Here is a 20280-nt window from a genome sequence, read left to right as displayed (position 1 = left end):
AATATTAACACATCCTCACCTTAAAAGCATTTCTTTAATATTAAGCATGCATACCAAAATTGGTTCTTAATGAATTAATTAGTTATTCTAACTTCTAACTGCTTGTAAAATCTCCCCCCCCCCTCCACAAGTTGTATTTCACTGGTACTAGGAAGAGAATTCATTTAAAGGGAAGAAAGTTACAGAAGAGGCATTTTCCTACATAATTCATAAGTTTCATTTGACACTATATATTTTTGCATTGTTTTTGTGAAAGCTTAAAAATTGCCCTTTTTCTTTTAGTGAATAATTGAAAGGGTTATTTCTTTTACATAATTATTGATAAATATTGGAGATAGTACTGTTTTTAAATATTTAGCCTTCTGAGGATTTACTAGGGAAGTGGCCGTATAGTTGCATCAACCATTATAATCGTTACAATCAAAATGTAAGTAAAACATAGTTTATGTATGTTTTTGTGTTCCTTAATTCATTCAAGGTTCTATTTCCAAATGTAATATATTAGTTTGTAATGGCAGTTTCTAGTCTACATTTCTAGAAATACTTGGCTTCAGAAGTCACATACAATGATCTGTTATTCTCTGAACCCTAACACTGGCAAGCTGGATGTAAACTTCAAATTTTAGAAAAATGATCACTTTTCACAGAATTTTGAAATGGCTACATTCACACATTAATGACTTAAGATTAGCTAACCCTCTATGACTTCAACTCTGATGTCTACCATCTGATTCAATGATTCCTTTACTGATTAACTTATATTAGTCATTGTGCTCAGTGATGCAAATATCATGGTAAATAATAAATAGCTTGAGATCCTTCCTCTTAAGGAGTTTACAGTCTTGTTAATAGATTGGTCGTGATAAAATATGTATTTTTACTCTGTACAGATATGTTAATATCCATCTTGTTAGTACCAGACTGGAGAGTGGCTAGCTAGGTATAGTGAATAAAATTTAAATACTAAGGATAACTTTTACTCATATAAATGTGTTGTAAAGTTAATTGTTTCTATTTTTTTTTCTTAGATGCAGAGCTCTCTTAGGTCCCTTCGTAATAGTGCAGCTAAGAAAAGAGCAAAACTGAGTGGCAGTACTCCTGATCTTGAAAGCCCTGATTCTGCAATTAAGCTTGACTTGACTGTGGACTCACCATCTCGATCTTCCTCTCCAAACATCAGCTCTTATAGTGAAAGTGGAGTTTACAGCCAAGAATCACTGACTTCTTCTTTGTCTACAACTCCTCAGGGGAAGAGAATAATGTATTTAATTTTTTTGACATGTTAAATGAATGCTAATGTTTAATTTGTAGTCTGATCCCTAATATCATATTTGAAAAAAAAGCTTTAAAACTATTTATTTTCTAGTTTGTAAAATGTTGAAGTCCATTTAAAAGAAAGGTTTACAGGTATTACCTTGCTTGGCGTTGGTTTGGGATGGGTGGAGAGAGACAACACAGCCACAGCTGTAACCTAGGGCACCTATATTAATATAAGCCCTTATTCCCCAAGCCCTACTTGTTCCCCTGCCTATCTAACATTTATCCTAATATTCCTTGTTCTTTAACTCCTTTCTGAATCATTGACACTTTTGCAGCGGACCTATAGCTGATGTTACTGCTTTCATTCAAAACTCAGCACCAATTTCCTCTAATTTGTAGGTAAACTCCACCCAGCTGTTACCCCACTCTTGTATTTTGTTATTCCATTATCTTGTGGAAGCTCAGGAGACCATGCCATAGCTTTTGCAGCCTCCTCAGGCGTCTTCTTGTAGCGGCTGTGGAATTAGAGTCCTAGCTGCCCCACACTGACAGAGAATTATTTTCTAGTACAGCCATTCAGCAACCTTTTTCACATTACCTCAGTAACCCCTAAGTCTTAATTAAATGGTAAACCCACCTTGATTTCTGGGGATTTCTGTGACTTTATTCTAGGATTTTGGGGAATCTCTTCCCTCTTTATTTTAGACAAGAACCTAAGAGTAGAATTGCTAGGTCATAGGGTAGATGTACATTTAACTTTTTAAATAACTGCTAAACAGTTTTCCAAGATGCTTGTACAGTTTTACACTCCCACTAGCAAAGTCTGAGGTGTTTCACATCCTTGTTTATATCTGTTGTTGTCATTCTTTTTACCTTTACTTTTCTTTGATTTTATCCTGAACCATGTTTATACACAGCTATCAGCCATGATTATTTAAAATTAAATTTAAATTATTTTTACTTACATGAACTGGAGTCTCTTAACAATGTATGTAACTAGAGACTGCATAATCAAAGGAGAGATGGTGTTCTATTAACTTTAATGGAAAAGGGTGTTTCATTTCAGCAGTCCATAGAATTAAACCAAATTTTTGTGTCCTGCTGTGAGAAGTTTATCTTATCCCATGATTTCATTCTCTACAGTTTTAACTTAAGTGGCATTTTATTTTGCAGTTGTAAATTTTTTTTTTTACTGGAAATTATTTTGTTGTAATTACCTAGATAGAATAATGCAGTGTATTTACAAAATTAATTTGTAATTACCTAGATAGAATAATGCAGTATATTTACAAAATTAATTATCTCACCAGCTACATGGGCTGGTGAGATAACTGTGGTTACATTTAGTTACCAGATGTTTGAAATAGGTATTTATCTTTTAGATCTAAAGTCCTTCCCTTATCTTCTAGGAATGTGAAATTTTGTGTTAGATACTCCTACAGTTGCAAGGTCCTGTGAATAATTTGGAACCCAGTTGGGAAGAAATGTTCACTTTATACTTTAACATTCAGAATTCACTATTCCCTATATTGTCTCATGGAATTATTCTCTTCAGATATTGAACTCTGTGAGAAGGGGAGTTCAGTATGCCCTCATATCTGGACTAAATTACCTTTAATGAATTTCATATTTCCACATTAAGTGTAATAGCTTATAGCTTATAAATTATAAGCTTATAGCTTATAATTTAAAGCAATTATTCTTAACCAGCTTGCATCTTGCCTTAAGAATAATGTCAAAGAAAGCCACTTCTACCCTATGTAGAGCTTTCATCTTTAAGTGGGTTTGGGAGGAAAAACTCTTAAGAGCCACTCTTTTAGAGACTGAAGTATTTTCTTTCACCTGAATGTAATGCGTGGCATAAATGTAAATTTTTTATTCTTTCTATTCTAAAGAAATTACTCTTTAAAAATGTTTAACATTGATTTCTCACTAGATCAATTAACAACTATGCCAACCCAACTAAGAATTGTACTCCTTTGTAAAATCTCTTCTTTATAATATCCATCACTGGCTTGGGGCGCCTGGGTGGCTCAGTCGGTTAAGCGTCTGACTTCAGCTCAGGTTGTGATCTCATGGTTCGTGGGTTCGAGCCCCGTGTCAGGCTCTGTGCTGGCAGCTCAGAGCCTGGAGTCTGCTTCGGATTCTGTGTCTCCCTCTCTCTCTTCCCCTCCCCTGCTCATGCTCTGTCTCTCTCTCAAAAATAAATAAACATTAAAACAAAATTATATCCATCACTGGCTTATTGATATTATGACACTTACTTGATTTAAAACAGTTCTTTTACATTCTAATTTAACATTCTTCAGTTGCTTTTTTTGTAAAACATAGCCTGTAGGTCTTTATAATGTCAGAAAAGTGTGGGGCACCTGGGTGGCTCAGTCGGTTAAGTGTCTGACTTCGGCTCAGGGTATAATTTCATAACTCCTGGGTTCAAGCCCTGCATTGGGCTCTGTGCTGACAGCTCAGAGGCTGGAGCCTGCTCTTCAGATTCTGTGTCTCTGTTATCTCACTGCCCTTCCTCTGCTCGTGGTCTGTCTCTCTCTCTGTCTTTCTCAAAAATAAACGTTAGAAAAGAAAAGTATAACAAAGAATAATACAAGAAGGGGCACCTGGGTGACTCAGTCAGTTAAGCATCTGACTTGGACACAGCTCAGGTCATGATCTCATGGTTTCGTGAGTTCAAAGCCCCCCCCCCCCCCAGCTGCCGTCAAGCTCTGTGCTGACAACGCAGAGCCTGCTTGGGATTCTCTCTCTCTCTCTCTCTCTCTCTCCCCCTCTCTCTGCCCTTTACCCACTCATGCAGTCTCTGTCTCTCTCAAAATGAATAAATAAACTTAAAAAAAAAAAAAAAACTCCAAGAAGAAAGTGGCATTTGCTAATAAATGTTTCTAGTCTCTTATTTTTAATGTAGTTAAGTCTCTTTTTTGGTATTATTATCTGTAAGGGTAGATAGTATATTAGATAATTAGGAATCATTTGCTTTAGTTTTGGAATGCACTTTCTTTGCATCACTTTTTTTTTTTTGACCCAACAAAAGATTATATAGTACAAGTCGGAGAATCTTCCCTGCCTTTGGCAATCCTCTCATAAATAATTAAGAATTGCTGATATGTTAAAAATGTTGGAAGTTCAAAAAGTGAACTAGGAATATCAATAAAAAATTCTTAGTTATAGTTTTTCTTACTTGCTCCTGCTTTATTATTTCAGTTTAGTGAGTTAATGGGAAATATAGAGAATGTTTTGTGTAAGAATGTTGAATAGCTTTAGATCTTAAATGATTATTGAAATTACTTTGTTTCATTGTAGGTCAGACATATTTCCAACATTTGGATCAAAGCCTTGTCCTACAAGACTTTCTTCTGCAAAGAATAAAAATTCTGAGATAGCTGACCAAAGCCCCAGTGCAGGTATTTTATAACTTTTATAAATATGATTTATAGACACTATGATTTTTAAATTATATCAAAAATGATAAATAGACTTCAGATTTAGAATTTTTGAGCATACCAAGTAAAACTAATCGTCTTTTTAACTCCTTAAAGGGACTTTTTTTTCAAGAATAAATATTTTATTATTCTTAGAAGAAAAAGCATTTAAATAGTTGATACCCATTTAAGCCCATAGGTGTACCTATGCCTGGCTCTTCCACTCAGATATTTTGGTTTAATTGATAAGAAATGCGATGCTGCTGTCAGAATTTTGAAAGCCCTCAGGGTGATTCTAATATGCAGTGTAGTTTGGAAGCCACTATGCATCACAAAAGACAATTTGTTTTAAAAAACAACACTTAACTAGCCGTTAACTTCATTTGTATCTTGTTAAGAATTTTGTGAACTAACCTATAACACTCTAGTGTATAGCATCACTTTTCAGAAAATAGATTTAGTTGTTCGTAATCATTTGGAAAAATATTTGGATTTTTATCTATTTAGGATGGGAATTGCATGTGATTCTATAGTTGGTAAAACTGTATTCGATTCTGAGTGAATTGTAACAAATTGGAATGTGATGTTTATTTTCATATGATCTCAGTGTAAAAGTCCTAATAACTTTAAGCTACTGTATCTTATGTTATAATTTTCTCCCTAAAAAGCTATGTTTGTATTTAATTGTCTGCTAAGATTTTTAAATTTCTTGCTCCTAAATATGCCGTACTATCATCTCCTCTTTTTAGTCTCTACTATCACTTTTGCTCATTTCTTACCTACTTAGCCTCCTAAGATTTTTCTCTAGCTTTAGTCTCATTCTCTATAATCCATTCCCCACAATGCAAATCTGAATATATTGCCCAGCCTAAATTTATTTAGGGCATTCTTCTATGATCTGTCCCCTCCCTACCTCTCCAGCCTCATATTTCACTTCCTTCTTTATAATCTTACACTCCAGTTTTATTAGATCACCTTCAGTACCATTTTTTCTCTTTTTGCAGTTGCATGTACTATTTCTTCTAAGTGAAATGTGGAATCCACACCACACCCCATTCAGCTGTGAAAACAGCTCAGTTGCTTTCTCTGGAAGCCTTCCCCATTCACAAACAAAATTGATTATTACCCCTTTTGTGATGTCATTACATTTTGCACTGACATGTTTATAGTTGTATTGCCATTGTTTTACTTTTTTGGACTCTGAGATTCTTAGATCCCCAGAAATTATTTACTTCTGATTCCCTACCAAGTACCTTCATAATCATGAATGCCTAATTCAACCATGCATGCCTAGTATCCTGTCTTCCACAAAGCTAGTGTTCCACAAAGTTAGTTAATCTAACTAGGTACAGGAAGACCAGGTAAATGTACTTTGGGGTCTGAAAGACCCCAGCTGGAATCCCAGTTTGACTATATTCATGAGCTGGGCAAGTTATTTAACTGCTTTGAAACTCAGTTCTTTCATCTGGTAATGTAAACCTTGAGAAAGGGTAGTGAACATTTAAATGTATAAGATATATAAAGCACCTAATGGGGCGCCTGGGTGGCTCAGTCAGTCATGCATCTGACTCTTGGTTTTGGCTTAGGTCATGATCTCACAGTTTGTGAGTTTGAGCTTGACATTGAGCTCTGCACTGTCAGTGCTTGGGATTCTCTCTCCCTCTCGCTCAGCCCCTCCTGTGCTGTTTCTCTCTCTCTCTCTCAAAATAAATAAATAAACTTAAAAAAATAAAGCACCGAGTGCATAGAGGACACTTGGTATTTGTTCCCTTAAAGGAGAAGACACAAAGAAATATAACACATAAAATTGTTCTTTAATCCTTTTCTAAAGTTGATTATCATAGTAAATATTCATAACTTTAAAAATATGTGTATGAATTATTGGTAGGTTGTATCTTGTTTCTAAAAATGGAGCCCTCTTTTGGAAGAATATCTTTGGAGTTAGAAAAGATTTAGAAAGGGTGCCTGGGTGGCTCAGTCGGTCAACTCTTTTTTTTTTTTTTTATGTTTATTTTTGAGAGAGAGAGAGACAGAGAGTGAGTGGGGAAGGGGCAGGGAGAGAGGGAGACACAGAATCCAAAGTAGGCTCCAGGCTCTGAGCTGTCAGCACAGAGTCCCATGTAGAGCTCGAACTCACAAACTGTGAGATCATAACTTGAACCGAAGTCGATCGCTTAACTGAACCACCCAGACGCCCCAAGTGTCCGACTCTTGGTTTTGTCTCAGGTCATGATCTCACAGTTTGTGGGTTCAAGCTCCCATCAAGTTCTGTACTGACAGCACAGATCCTGTTTGGGATTCTCTCTCTCCCTCTCTCTCTCTGCCTCTCCCCCTGCCTCTCCCCCGTTCACGTTCTCTCTCAAAATAAATAAATAAGCATTAAAAAATGTTTTTAATAAAAATAAATAAATAAACCTAGATTTAGAAAACCTAGATTTGAGTTTCCCTCTGACCTAGTAAATCATTTAAGTTAGTGGAATGAAAAAAGTCTTAAAACAGTACCTACTTCTGTATGTAATATTCAGTGTTTCCCTAAAGAGTCTAATATTTAGTGTTTCTCAAACTAGCCTAGTCCTAGGAACCACCAGGGCTGCTTGTAACAGATTTCTGGGACCTCACTTCACAACTAATGAATCAATCTTCAGAGTTAGAAATCTGTATTTTTAAACAAGTAACTTAAGTATTTCTATGATCATGTTTTCAGACCTCTACTATTGAATTCACTGTGAGATATTCTTGCTTAAATTTAATATGTTCTCAAAATGTAAAGTTGCTAATGGTTTAGGATTTTTTAAACTTGAGTTTACATTTTTTGTTTTTGTGGGATAGGGTTTTGTTTTCAGTAAGCAAATATTTACAAGTTTATCGTTTAATTTGTGAAGCATAAAAATGATAGGCTCAGAATAAAGACTATCTGAAAACAAAACCAAAAATAATTATGTAAAAATTTTAAATTCATTTTGTCTTTACATCATCATTTCCAATAAATATTTCCACACATAATCCACTACTACCTATTAGAGCACATTGTGCTAAATTTCCTGAATGATGTTATGGTAAACTTTTTTCCTATAGCATCAGATTAGTAATTCCTATTCTTAACAGAAAGCATTAGTCCCCAAAGCCAGTATCTTTATGAGGCTAACTTTTAAATTAACTATCAAAACTAAGAAGAATATAGGGGGCACCACGGCAGCTTAGTCGTTTGAGCATCTGACTCTTGACTTCAGTCAGGTCCTGATCCCAGGTTTGTAGGATCGAGTCCCCATATTCAGCTCTGCACTGAGCATGGACTCTGCTTAAGATTCTCTCTTTCTCTCTCTCTCTCTCTCTCTCTCTCTCTCTCTCTCTCTGTCTCTTTCTCTGTCTCTCTCTCTGTCTCTCTTTGTGTATGTGTGTGTGTGTGTCCCTCCACTGCCTTCTCCCCTTCTTGCGCTCTGTCTCTCAAATAAAAAAATAAAAAACTAAGAAGAGAAAGATATCCACGTTACTCCCAGAAGTTCTCTATCATTTAACACCAGATATTTTTTGACTCTCTATGAACTTAGTGCTTTTTACTCTCCAGTCTTCTGTAGCTCAGTTGCCACCAGACACCCCTTTCCCCACAATCCTGTTTTTATTAAAAAACCCACAACAATATTAGAAACAAATTATCTTTTGTTATTACTACCTAATGGTATTTATAGGAGCTATATATATTAAAATGGATGGTTACTCAAATGTATATTGGGTAGTATTTTCCATTTAGTACATATTTTGTAGTTTTAATGGCTTCAAAGTATTAGTATAAGGTAGTCAGTTTAAACATTCAAATGTAGATTAAAAGTTTTTGTATTTGTTAAAAGGAGGTCCATGTTAGGGTTTTGATTAGTTTTATTTTTAATTAGGAATATAACATTTAATTAGAAATATGAGAGTATGCTAGGCACTATGCTAAGCCTTTGATGTATATTTTCTTCACTTAACTCCTCACAACCATTCTGGAAGAGGTAATACTATTATCCCCATTTTACAAATGAGATGAAGTGTCTTGCCCAGGTTCTGTCAGTGGTCTAAGTGGAAGTGCTATGCTTTAAAGTCAGGAAGCACGATTCCAGATTCTGAGCTTAGTCACTGTGTAGTGTGCTGCTTCACCAGCCAGACCAGTATATACCCAGTACACAAGAGTAGGAGAAAAGAGAAATGGAAAATATCTCTCAGGATATAGTTTACAAATTCTAGATTAAAAATTTTTTCTTTACGAGGGAGGGAAGCAAACCATAAGAGACTCTTAACTGTAGAGAATAAACTGAGGGTTGATGGAGGGAGGTGGGCAGGGATAGGCTCATTGGCTGATGGATATAAAGGGAGGCACTTGTGATGAGTGCTGGGTGTTGTATATAAAGGATGAATCACTAAATTCTACACCTGAAATCAATTTTATCATATTTGTAACTAACTAGAATTAAAATAAAAAATAGAAATAATCTTTTTTCTTTTTGCTATAAAGTTTTAAATGTCATTTAAACATTAAATGTTTGTCATATTTTAAATATATGTGTGTATATATTTGATTATCTCTTTCAAGCACTAAATTTTGTATTTGATTGTAATTTTTAAATGGTTGTAATTTTAACCTGTTTTATAAAATGTTTAGATATGGCTTATAATAAATGTTCTTAACTGCTAGTAAAAAGTATTACAAAATTTAAAATAAGATAAAAGCCTTTAAATTACTATAACGTTGTAATTTCTAATATTATGTTACTGACCTTTTTAAAAATCTAGAAGGCAAGATAGATTTAGAGGGGAGATGTGTACCTGTCTGTACTATTACCTGAAACACAGGTAATATTTTTAATAAATATTTTTATGTATTTTATTTTATAGGGATTACGACATCCAATGTAAGCATAATTGGTCAACGTATGAACTATGGGTTTGGATGTGGTGATTTTGAAGATGATAGGTCCCATGACATTTCACCTAGTGTTTTCAAAATACAAAATAAGGAACACCCAAGACATACAAAAGGTTAGTAAATTTCACAAGTTAATTTTTAAGATGGAATGTCCTTAAATCCTAAATTAAATGTCTCAGAATTCTCCCTAAGCATGCCAATAAAGAAAAATTAACTGAGCTTTCTAAGTTTTGAGATTTTTCTTTCCCCTCTGCTGATGTGTTATTGATTAAATAATTTTGCCAAATAGAAGAACATACAGGTTCATGTATTGGTTGATGGACTTCCCTGAGAAGCCATGGCTGGGAAGCGACTACCCAAGAGGTTAACACTAGGGGATCTCTGCTGATCTCAACCCCCTCAGATTACACACACACACACACACACACACACACACACACACACATTTTTTACAAGACGTTTTACCACTAAAATGGGGGACATAAATCATGTGAATAAATAAATCCCAGATGCCTACTTAGGTTGTAACCAGGGAATAAAACTATAGAAGCAGGAATATAGTTTCCTGTGGTCGAACCTGGAAAGGCTTCTTTCTCATCAGTAACCGTTGCTAAGAATTTACATTCTCTGTTGTTTTTCTTTAAACTTAGTATAGCAAGTAGCTCCTCTGTGACAGCTGTCCATTTTTTTTTAGAGATCTATCATAGCTACATTTTAAATTTTTCCCTCAGGTAAAGAGAAAGTGATTTAAAAAAATTTTTTTTAATCTTTATTATTTATTTTTGAGAGAGAAAGAGATAGAGTATGGGCAGGGAAGGGGCAGAGAGAGAGGGAGACACAGAATCCGAAGCAGGCTCCAGGCTCCAAGCTGGTAGCACAGAGCCCGATGTGGGGCTCGAACCCACAAACCATGAGATCATGACCCAAGCCAAAGTCAGACACTTAACCGACTGAGCCACCCAGGCACCCCAAGAGAAAGTGATTTTAAAAGATATAAATATTTAAATAGAGTAATTAGAATTCATTGTAAGTTTTTAATCTAGTAACTTTAAGGAGCTTTTTTTTACATGTAGCAACTGTGATTGTAATAAGATCAACTTTTGTTATTTCTGTTCATCTGAAATTATATATATGTGTAGGCAGTCAGGCATTGTAGGACATGTATACTTTTTGTGGAAATAAATTGAGTAAAAGGAAGTTGGTTAGAAGCTTTATCTTTTTTTCTTTTTTTTTGCAAATTTTTAAATTTCATCCATGATGTACTTCAATATCTGTTCTTTGTGGATGGTTTCTTATCATTGTTTTTTCAAAAGAGAATGACAAGGGTTTTTTTCATATTTACTTACATATTTCATTTCTCATGTAAAGATAATCAGTACAAAAAATAATTTTCTTCCTAAAAGTAACTCATACCCTAACATATGTTTTTTAAGTTTGTTTATTTTGAGAGGGCAGGGAGGAGTAGGGAGAGGAGCCCAAGCAGGTTTGAACTCACGAACCATGAGATCATGACCCAAGCTGAAATAAGAATCAGATGCTTAAATGACTGAGCTACCCTGGTGCCCCCCAACATGCATTTTTTTAACTTTCTTTTTTAAAAATAGCTTTGAAATAATTGCTACACATGTTCATTTACTACTAGTTGCATCCTTTTTGGGCAGCAGAATCAAAAAATATTTGTATCTTTTGGGGCACCTGGGTGGCTCAATCAGTTAAGAGTCTGCCTTTGGCTCAGGTCATGACCTCACGGTTTGTGGGTTTGAGCCCTGTGTCAGGCTGTGTGCTGACAGCTCAGAGCCTGGAGCCTGCTTCTGATTCTGTGTGTGTGTCTCTCTCTCTGCCCCTCCCTTGCTTGTGCTCTCTGTCTCAAAAATAAATAAACTTTAAAACAATTTTAAAAATATATCTGTGTCTTTTGACCAGCAGTTATTTCTATGTCAGAAAATTACTTTGCACTCACACTGCCAACTCTGAACCAAACACCTGCTACATCTGTTCATTTAACAAGAGTAAACATGTTCAAAAACCAAACTGACCTTCCTTCCAGACCTGCTCTTCTTCCTTTGTTATCATTTTTATTAGTAGTGTTACCATTTTCCCAGTTATGGGGACTTGTAACTTTAGAGTCATCTTTGTCTTCTTCTCCTTACCCTCCAGGTTCAGGCAATGACTCATCCTGCCAGTTCTTCTGTTTAATCTCAGCCTTTGTTACCTCTTCCCTGGATAATTACAGTAGCCTTGTGATAAGACATCTTGCATTTTATTTTATCCCTTTTTACTCCAGGCTGCATACTCTTCCCAAATTATCTTTTTGAAGTATTGTTACCATCTCTTCCATACTCAAAACCTTGAGTGGTTACCTATTTCCCACAGAATAAATTTCCTGCTCTGTAGCATAATTTGTAAGACCCTTAACAATCTTGTCTCACCTTAACTTTCTTGCATTATCTTACTCCTCTTTTCATTCCCCATGCCCTGGCATTCTTAATACTAGAAGTTTTCTTTTCTTTTCTTTTTTTTAATTTTTTTTTATGTTTATTTATTTTTGAGAGAGAGACAGACAGAGAACAAGCAGGGAAGGGGCAGAGAGAGAGACAGAATCTGAAGCAGGCTCCAGGCTCCAAGATGACAGCACAGAGCCTGACACAGAGCTTGAGCTCACAAACTGCGAGATCATGATCTGAACCGAACTGGATGCTTGGTTGCTTAACCGACTGAGCCACCCAGGTGCCCCTAGAAGTTTTCTTAGTTTGCATGTATGTTGGCGTAGATGTCCTTTTCCAATCTTGATGTGTTCGAATCATGTCTGCTTTTTGAATACTAGCTTAAAATCCATTTATTTAGAAAGCTTTCTCCACTTTACTGGGCTGTAGTAGTGTAAGTCATTTAAAAGGAAATACACTGTCATCTTTATATTCCTGTTAGGCTTTGTATGTAATGGTGTTCAGTGTCACATGTTAAATGAATGGAGTGATGATGAGCCAACCCAAACTAATAGTGTGGCCTTGGGCACAGTCACTCAAACATTGCATCCTCAGTCAGGTTAAAGTAAATATTGAGTGCAGAGCTGGAGGGAATAAAAAAACTTCCAAAAGAAATATTGGCAATAAGTGGCATATGTGAATGGATTCCTTTTGCAGGAAACCTCAGATGGTTTTAGGGTTAGCTTTCAGAACCCCTTCTTCCCATTCCACTCCTTTGCTGGTTGTTCCTTTGAACCTGTCCATTTTCTGGCATAACAGACATAGAGCCCCTATTAATGACTTGAGAAAGTGATTAATGATGGATGCTTAGAGTGTTAGCAAACTGGATTTTATGAATTAATATTTTCTCTTTCTCTATTTGGATGAATGAGAGAGAAGTGACAGAAAGGTTATATAAGGATAGTTTATATGTCAAGAATCTTTTAATTTTATTTTTCCCTTATATTTTAGAATTGAGACTCACTGAGCAACATTTCTTTCAGCGTTTCTTTGTTTATAAGAAAATATAGTATAAAAAGTAAAAAGTAACATTAAAAATGACTAGTTATATCAGCTTTTTTGATAAATGAAGTTAAACTACTTAAAGATAACATGTTCTTTATATCTTTCTTCATGAGATCTGTCTAATTATTCAGTCATCTTTTGACAGATTTTGTTTTTGGACTATTACTGAGCAAATTGTTCCATTTACTGAGATATGCTTCCCTTTGTCACTACACATTTTTTGAGGCTACCTGATGTTTCTAATAGTTGACCCTAAATTAATTATGTTGTGCTTTTCATTTTTTCTGCCTTGTAACATTCATCTAACATATATTTACTGAATACCCACTATATCCCATACTAATAGGCTCTGGAAAAGATTGATAATCAAAATTAGATAGAGGTCCTATCTCCATAGAGCCTACAGTCTAGTAGTAAAGAGAATAATTACATAATCACAAACTGGAGTGAAAGGTAACCTAGAAAATTACAGAATGCTGTGAGATTGACTTAGTCTGTTTTCAGGAGTTAGAGCTTTCCCCCATGATTACCCCTTTGTTGCTCAATTATCGTGCTATAAATATTTTCTTGTACATCTTTCCCATTCTTAACCCTGGAACATGTAAACCCCTTAGAGGAAGGAAGGTTTCTTTTCTCTCTACTGCCTAGTGCATGCTAGGTATTCTAGTTTTAAATATTTATTGGACTAATAAACAAGTGAATAAATAAATTGTAAAATCTATGTATGAAATTAATTTTGTTTTAAAAGACCATGTTACAATATTCTAAAAATATAAGGAGAATTTTAAAATATGGGTTTTTTGTTTGTTTTTTTAGCATTTACAGGGTCATCATCAAATTTACAGCAAATTCCCAGTTTTGACTTCACATCCACAAATACCTTACCAGAAGACTCAGTAGTAGTTGTTGGAAAAGGTATTTCAAAGTTCCTTAGCTTGTTAATTGTATGTGTTCTTCACACATAAGCCAAGGGTATCATTAAAGAATAGAGAAGAGTGTGATTCAAGTGTGGATTAAAACTTTCTTTTTAAAAAATTATTAAATTGAAAGAATTAGAAGTAAGTTTTTGTTTCTGTCTAACAACTATAATAATTCATGTCGGCAGTTTTTAGGGAGATGTATTAAGTGACAGTTTAGGTACTTCTAAGTAGGTACTGCAGTTTAGGTACTTCTAAGACACTTTTGGGATAGCTAAGATAGTTTTATCATAGTTTAAATTCAAATGACAGTCCTTATTTATCAGCTTAGTAATTAATGTAATTTTATTATTTTCCATACAGAGTCTAGACAAACCAGAATTGACACCTGGTATGTATATTTAGGGGGATTAAGGGAGCTTTGAACAACATATTTGCAAATATTTTTTTAAGCTCTTTTTTTTGGCAGACAGTCTCTTCTCTGCTGTCCTGCCTGCTGCTCCCTTGCAGTGTATTCAATAAACTTCTAACTCCTTTAAAAAAAAAACTGATTTTTTTTTTAGCTTTATTGAGGTATAATTAACTGAATTATAAAGTGTTTAAAGTGAGAAAAGGATTCCCCCATCAAGTTAACATACCTCAACTAGTTTCTTTTTTGATCAGAAAGCTAGCATGTGAGGATAGACATTGAGAGTGCACATCTTATTATTGGTAAATATGGTGAAATAGAATGAAATGCTTGGAAAGCTTTCCTAATTGTTTGCTTGATAGAATCTCATTAAGTTAACTTAAGGCTCTCCACCTACCCTTGCACCCTTAGTTTCTGTTATTCTTCTATTTGCCTTGTGCCCAACCAAAGTTATTCACTCCACATACGTGGAGTATACTTGTTCAGCTCTGCTTATAACATTCCCATCTCATAGGATGTCCTCACCTCCTTCTTCACTTATCTGTCCATCTCCATTGTATCTTCCAATCCCATTTTTTATATATATTTACATATATATATATATATATACACACATATATATATACATGTATTTATATATATATATATATATTTTTAAGTTTTATTTATTTAAATAATCTCTACACCCAACGTGGGGCTCAAACTCACAACCCTGACCAAGATCAAGAGTTGGATGCTCTTCTGATGGAGCCAGCCAGGCTCCCGTATATTTATGATTATTTAACATATTTTTCCTACTAACAATAGTTTACTTCTTAAAGAGCCTTGTCTTAAACTTTGTTATTAGAGTGACATCACATAAATACTTAATGGCAGTTGGATGGTTGGTTAATTTCAGGTGTATTTGGAAGTCCACATTCAGCACCAGCAGCCTGCAACCAATCAGTGATATCTTCTGTGGAAAATGGAGATACATTTTCAGTTAAACAAAGCATTGAACCACCATCGGGGATTTATGGAAGAGCAGTCCAGCAAAGTATTCCATCATATGTTGATGTTGAGAATGAAAAGGATGTAAGGTTATTTGCAGATTATTAGGATAAATTTAAGCCTATATCATTATTTTGTGTTCATCAGATTTGGGGTGGTGAAAGTGTTTGGATTAAAATTTTAAAAATCTCAGTATAATAGAAATTTCTGATCCTTAATCATATATTTATTTATTTATTTTAAGTTTGTGTATTTATTTTGACAGGGCACCTGGGTGGCTCAGTCAGTTAAGTATCTGACATTGGCTCAGGGCATGATGTCTCTGTTTGTGGGTTCTAGTCCTGCATTGGGCTCTCTGCAGTCAGCACAGAGGCTGCTTTGGATCCTCTATTTCCCTCTGTCTCTTTGCCCCTCTCTTGCTCGCACACGTGCTCTTTCAAAAATAAATAAACATTTTTAAAAGTTTACTTATTTTAAGAGAGAGAGAGTATGTGTGAGCAGGGCAGGGGCAGAGAGAGAGAGAGGAACAATCTCTGACTCAGGATTCGATCTCACAAAATGTGAAATCATAACCTGAGTCAAAATCAAGAGTCAGATGCTCAACTAACTCAGCCACCCAGACGTCCCGTGATCCTTAATCATTTAATTGATGGATTATTCTTTCCTAACAAATATATTCTCATTCTGTATACTTGATGTATATGTTATATATAGTACTTTATATATACGTATGTATATATATAATGTACTTTATATATATGTAATATTTAACAATTTTCTAGGACACTCAATGAGTAACAGACTGGTATCCTCAGGCACAGATTTAGTTATGACATTAGCACTATGTAATTCTGTTCAATTTTAGAATTCCTGAAATAAGGACTAAAAAATGTATATTTTATTTTTTACATATAGACCTTTAATGTCCACATACAGTTGTCTGAGATGAAGATAGTTATTTTAAATGTCAAACTCCCTGAATACTTTCAAATATTTCAACTTTTTCACTCAGATTAAAGTTTCTATTTCAAAATCTACTTATGACAAGATGAGACAAAAGAGAAAAGAGGAAAAAGAACTTTTTGACATTAAAGATTGTGAAAAGAAGGAACAGAATTCCTGGGAGCGAATGAAACATACAGGAACTGAGAAAATGACATCTGAACGTAAGTGGAATTTAACTTTTGGCGTGTTTTTTAACTGATAATATTCTAAAGCTAGTGTACCTGTGGTTTAATTGAGGGCCAATAATGGAATATGTTGAACTATAACACTGAAATTTGCAAGACCCAGTAGCTTCTATTATAATAAATATTAATTCCTTCTCATCAAAAGGAAGTTGATTGTTTTTCTCCCTTCTAGACTTAAATATTTTTGGAGATGAGGTAGGAATATCAAAAAATGAGAGTTCCTCTTTAGAAAATATTGCCTTCAGCCCTCCATTGAAAGAAGGGACCTGTTTAAAAAGGTCACCATCTTTAGCATTTTCAGATTCAGGTAAGAAACTTGTTTAAATGTGAAGAATAACATCACAAATGCTGGTTAAGATGAAGAGACCACATATGGTTCAGTGCATTTGTGATGAAAAGAGCATTAAACTAGTAGGAGTCAGTAGACAGACCTGGCTTCATGAATATTAGGTCTGCCCTTTAAATAACTTTGTGACCTGGAAATAGGCCTCAATTTTCTGCTGCTAGAAATATCCAAAATATCTCAAAGGTCAATATTAACTCAAAGATCTCCTCCATGCTCCCTTGTAAATATTACTGTTTCACTAAGGAGTGGTATCTTATTTTATATTAAGGGTTAAATGAGATTATGAAATTGGTTTATATTAGATCATGATTTTAATTTTAAAAATTTTTTTTAATGTTTATTTTTGAAGGAGAGAGAGAGACAGAGTGTGAGTGGAGGGGGAGGAGCAGAGAGAGAGGGAGACACAGAATCCAAAGCAAACTCCAGGCTCTGAGCTGTCAGCACAGAGCCCGATGTTGGGCTCGAACTCACAAACCATGGGATCATGACCTAAGCTGAAGTTGGATGCTCAACTGACTGAGCCACTTAGCCGCCCCTAGATCATGATTTTAAAAAATCATTATGAGGGGGCAGCTGTGTAGCTCAGTCGGTTAAGCATCTGACTTCAGCTTGGGTCATGATCTCGCAGTTCATGAATTTGAGTCCCATGTCTGGCTCTGGTGCTGATGGCTCAGAGCCTGGAGCCTTCTTCAGATTCTGTGTCTCCCTCTCTCTGCCCCTTTCCTCTCTCTGTCTCTCCCTCCCTCTCTCTCAAAAATAAAATAAACATTAAAAAAAATTTTTAAAGATCATTGTTGGGGCACTTGGCTGGCTCAGTCAGTGGAGCATATGACTCTTGACCTCAGGGTTGTGAGTTTGAGCCCCATGTTGGGTGTAGAGATGACTTAAAAATAAAATCTTTTTTAAAACGTTAAAAATAGAGGCACCTGAGTGGCTCAGTCAGCTAAGCCTCCAACTCTTGATTTCAACTCAGGTCATGATCCTCATGGTTCTGGGATCAAGCCTCGTGTTGGGCTCTGCGCTGGGCGTGAAGCCTGCTTAAGATTTTCTCTCTCTCTCTCTCTCAAAATAAAATAAAATAAAATGAAATAGTAAAGCAAAATAAAGCAAAATAAAAATAAATTTAAAAGTCATTGTATTTATCCTTTATTCAGTCTACCATTCAGTACTTACTGGGTTCTATATCTGGCTAGAGTAGTTTCCATATTTCCTGTGTGTTTTTAAAAATATTAAATAAGTCTTAAGTATGGTAGTCATCAGAAATTGAAAATGAAAAAACACATGAACTATCATAAACATTAAGCTTATTGCTTATTATTTTTATTTATTATTGTTTAATGTTACTGAAGAATAAACCGTTAAACCTGTCTTAAACATTTTAAAATTTATGTTGGGTCTGAAGTCTAGGTATCAATAAAAAAACAAAAAGTACAGAAAAAATAAATATATAAATGTGATATTGGGCAACATACTTAACATCTCTCAAAATCTCTCACAATAAAAGAGATTTGAACTTGGGGCACCTGTGTGGCTTGGTAAGTTAAGCGTCCGACTTCATCTCATGTCATGATCTCACGGTTTGTGGGTCTGTTGTTAGCACAGAGCCTGCTTCGGATCCTCTGTCTCCCTCTCTCTCTGCCCTGCCCTCACTCGAGCTCTCTCTCTCTCTCTCCCTCTCTCTCTCTCTCTCTTTCTCAAAAATAAACATTAAAAAAAAAAAAAAGATTTGAATTGGATGAATGTCTGATTCTTCCCAGTTTGGATTTCTTTTATAATGCAAGTTTAGAAAACTTTTTAAAATTCCTTGTTCTCAAAACTAATAATTATTGAAAGTATGACTGATGACATGTTGACTTGTAAAATTAGTGGTTTTAAACACGTCCCTAAGAACCAGTTATATGTAGGCATTTGTGAAGTTGAAGCCTATTTGCTAGCATTCTCAAATAATTTCACTATTATTAATGTCATAAAATCTAGGGGGAGAAAAATCCACAAAACTTCTTACCTAAGTTCTGAACAATGCTGGCTGCTACCGTTAACAGGAAAAGAAGTACAGATAGTAGTAAATAGTACACATTGATGAGGGGTGCATGGGTGGCTTAGTCAGTTAAGCATCTGACTTCGGCTCAGGTCATGATCTCACAGCTCAGCTCTCTGCTGACAGCTCAGAGCCTGGAGCTTGCTTCAGATTCTGTAGCTCTCTCTCTCTCTCTGCCCCTTCACCGCTCATGCTGTCTCTCTCTCTCTCTTTCTCCTTCTCTCTCTCAAAAATAAATAAAAACATTAAAAAAAATAGTACACATCGATGAATACATTTATGATAGTCATTTTCTAGTGCCTAATATTACCTTTTTAAAAATATCTCTTAACAGTAAAAAATAACTAGTAAATCTTTACCCATTTACAATAGCTGGTACACATTTTATTTGATCTTTTTGATCTTTTCCTTTCTAACACCCTCACTGCAGGTATCTTGCATTGTTCAGTGCCCCCTGGGCCATTACCCTGACACTCAAAGACAATGATTTGTTTCCCCAACATCTAGGGCAATGCCTTACATCTGGAAAATGGTTGGTAAATGTTTGATTATGGAAGAAATATTGTTCTTATTACCACACATGGTCTTAGGATTTGTAACAGACCATTAATTCTATACTAGTAGCAAAAAATTAGTATTTTTGGAATTCATCTCGAACTCTATATACAGATGCAATGAAGCTTCATTTTTAGTTGTCAGTTGTATGGTAAAACAGGTATACATCCACATGTTTTTATAAAATGGGATCATAATGCTTCTTATTGATTTTTTGCTCTTAAAACTATACTTTATTATATGACTGAAAAACCATTTATATATTTTTATTTGAGATAATTTAATAATTTTGTAGATAAACAGTGAAGTTTTAAATACCTCTGGTATCTAGGTATTACAATTTTATTGAAGACTAAACTGGGGTGCCTGGGTGACTCATTGGTTAAGCGTCCAACTTCAGCTCAGGCATGATCTCACAGTTCGTGGGTTTGAACCCTGTGTTGGGCTCCGTGCTTTCAGCTCAGAGCCTGGACGTGCTGTGGATTCTGTGTCTCCCTCTCTGTCTCTGCCCATCCCCTGCTCATGCTCTGTCTCTCTCTCAAAAATAAAAAACATTAAAACATTAAAAAAAATTATTGAAGACTAAACTAATAATACTAGTTTCCATAAGAAATATTCATAGAAGCTATGGTATATATATATATATATATATATATATATATATACACACACACACACACACAATGGAATATTACACATCAAAAAGAATGAACTCTTGCTATTTGCAGGGACGTGGGTGGAGCTAGAATGTATTATGCT

General features: G+C 35.0%; 1 protein-coding gene across 2 annotated transcripts in view; it reads left to right on the top strand.

Moving 5' to 3' along the window:
- The window catches only part of TOGARAM1 (TOG array regulator of axonemal microtubules 1), an 83088-nt gene that overhangs the window by 26590 nt on the left and 36218 nt on the right, over positions 1-20280 (top strand). Inside the window, exons 6-11 of one of the 2 annotated variants that reach the window (XM_049612858.1) lie at positions 1029-1261; positions 4570-4670; positions 9558-9701; positions 13893-13991; positions 15301-15476; positions 16405-16558. In XM_049612858.1, the coding sequence (XP_049468815.1) occupies positions 1029-1261; positions 4570-4670; positions 9558-9701; positions 13893-13991; positions 15301-15476; positions 16405-16558 (907 nt within the window). The remainder of the gene's footprint in view (positions 1-1028; positions 1262-4569; positions 4671-9557; positions 9702-13892; positions 13992-15300; positions 15477-16404; positions 16559-20280) is intronic. The other variant, XM_049612859.1, reaches the window with a different exon arrangement.

Source organism: Panthera uncia (genome assembly GCF_023721935.1).
Source record: "Panthera uncia isolate 11264 chromosome B3 unlocalized genomic scaffold, Puncia_PCG_1.0 HiC_scaffold_1, whole genome shotgun sequence".
Lineage (NCBI taxonomy): Eukaryota > Metazoa > Chordata > Mammalia > Carnivora > Felidae > Panthera > Panthera uncia.
This window is presented reverse-complemented; position numbering and strand designations above follow the sequence as displayed.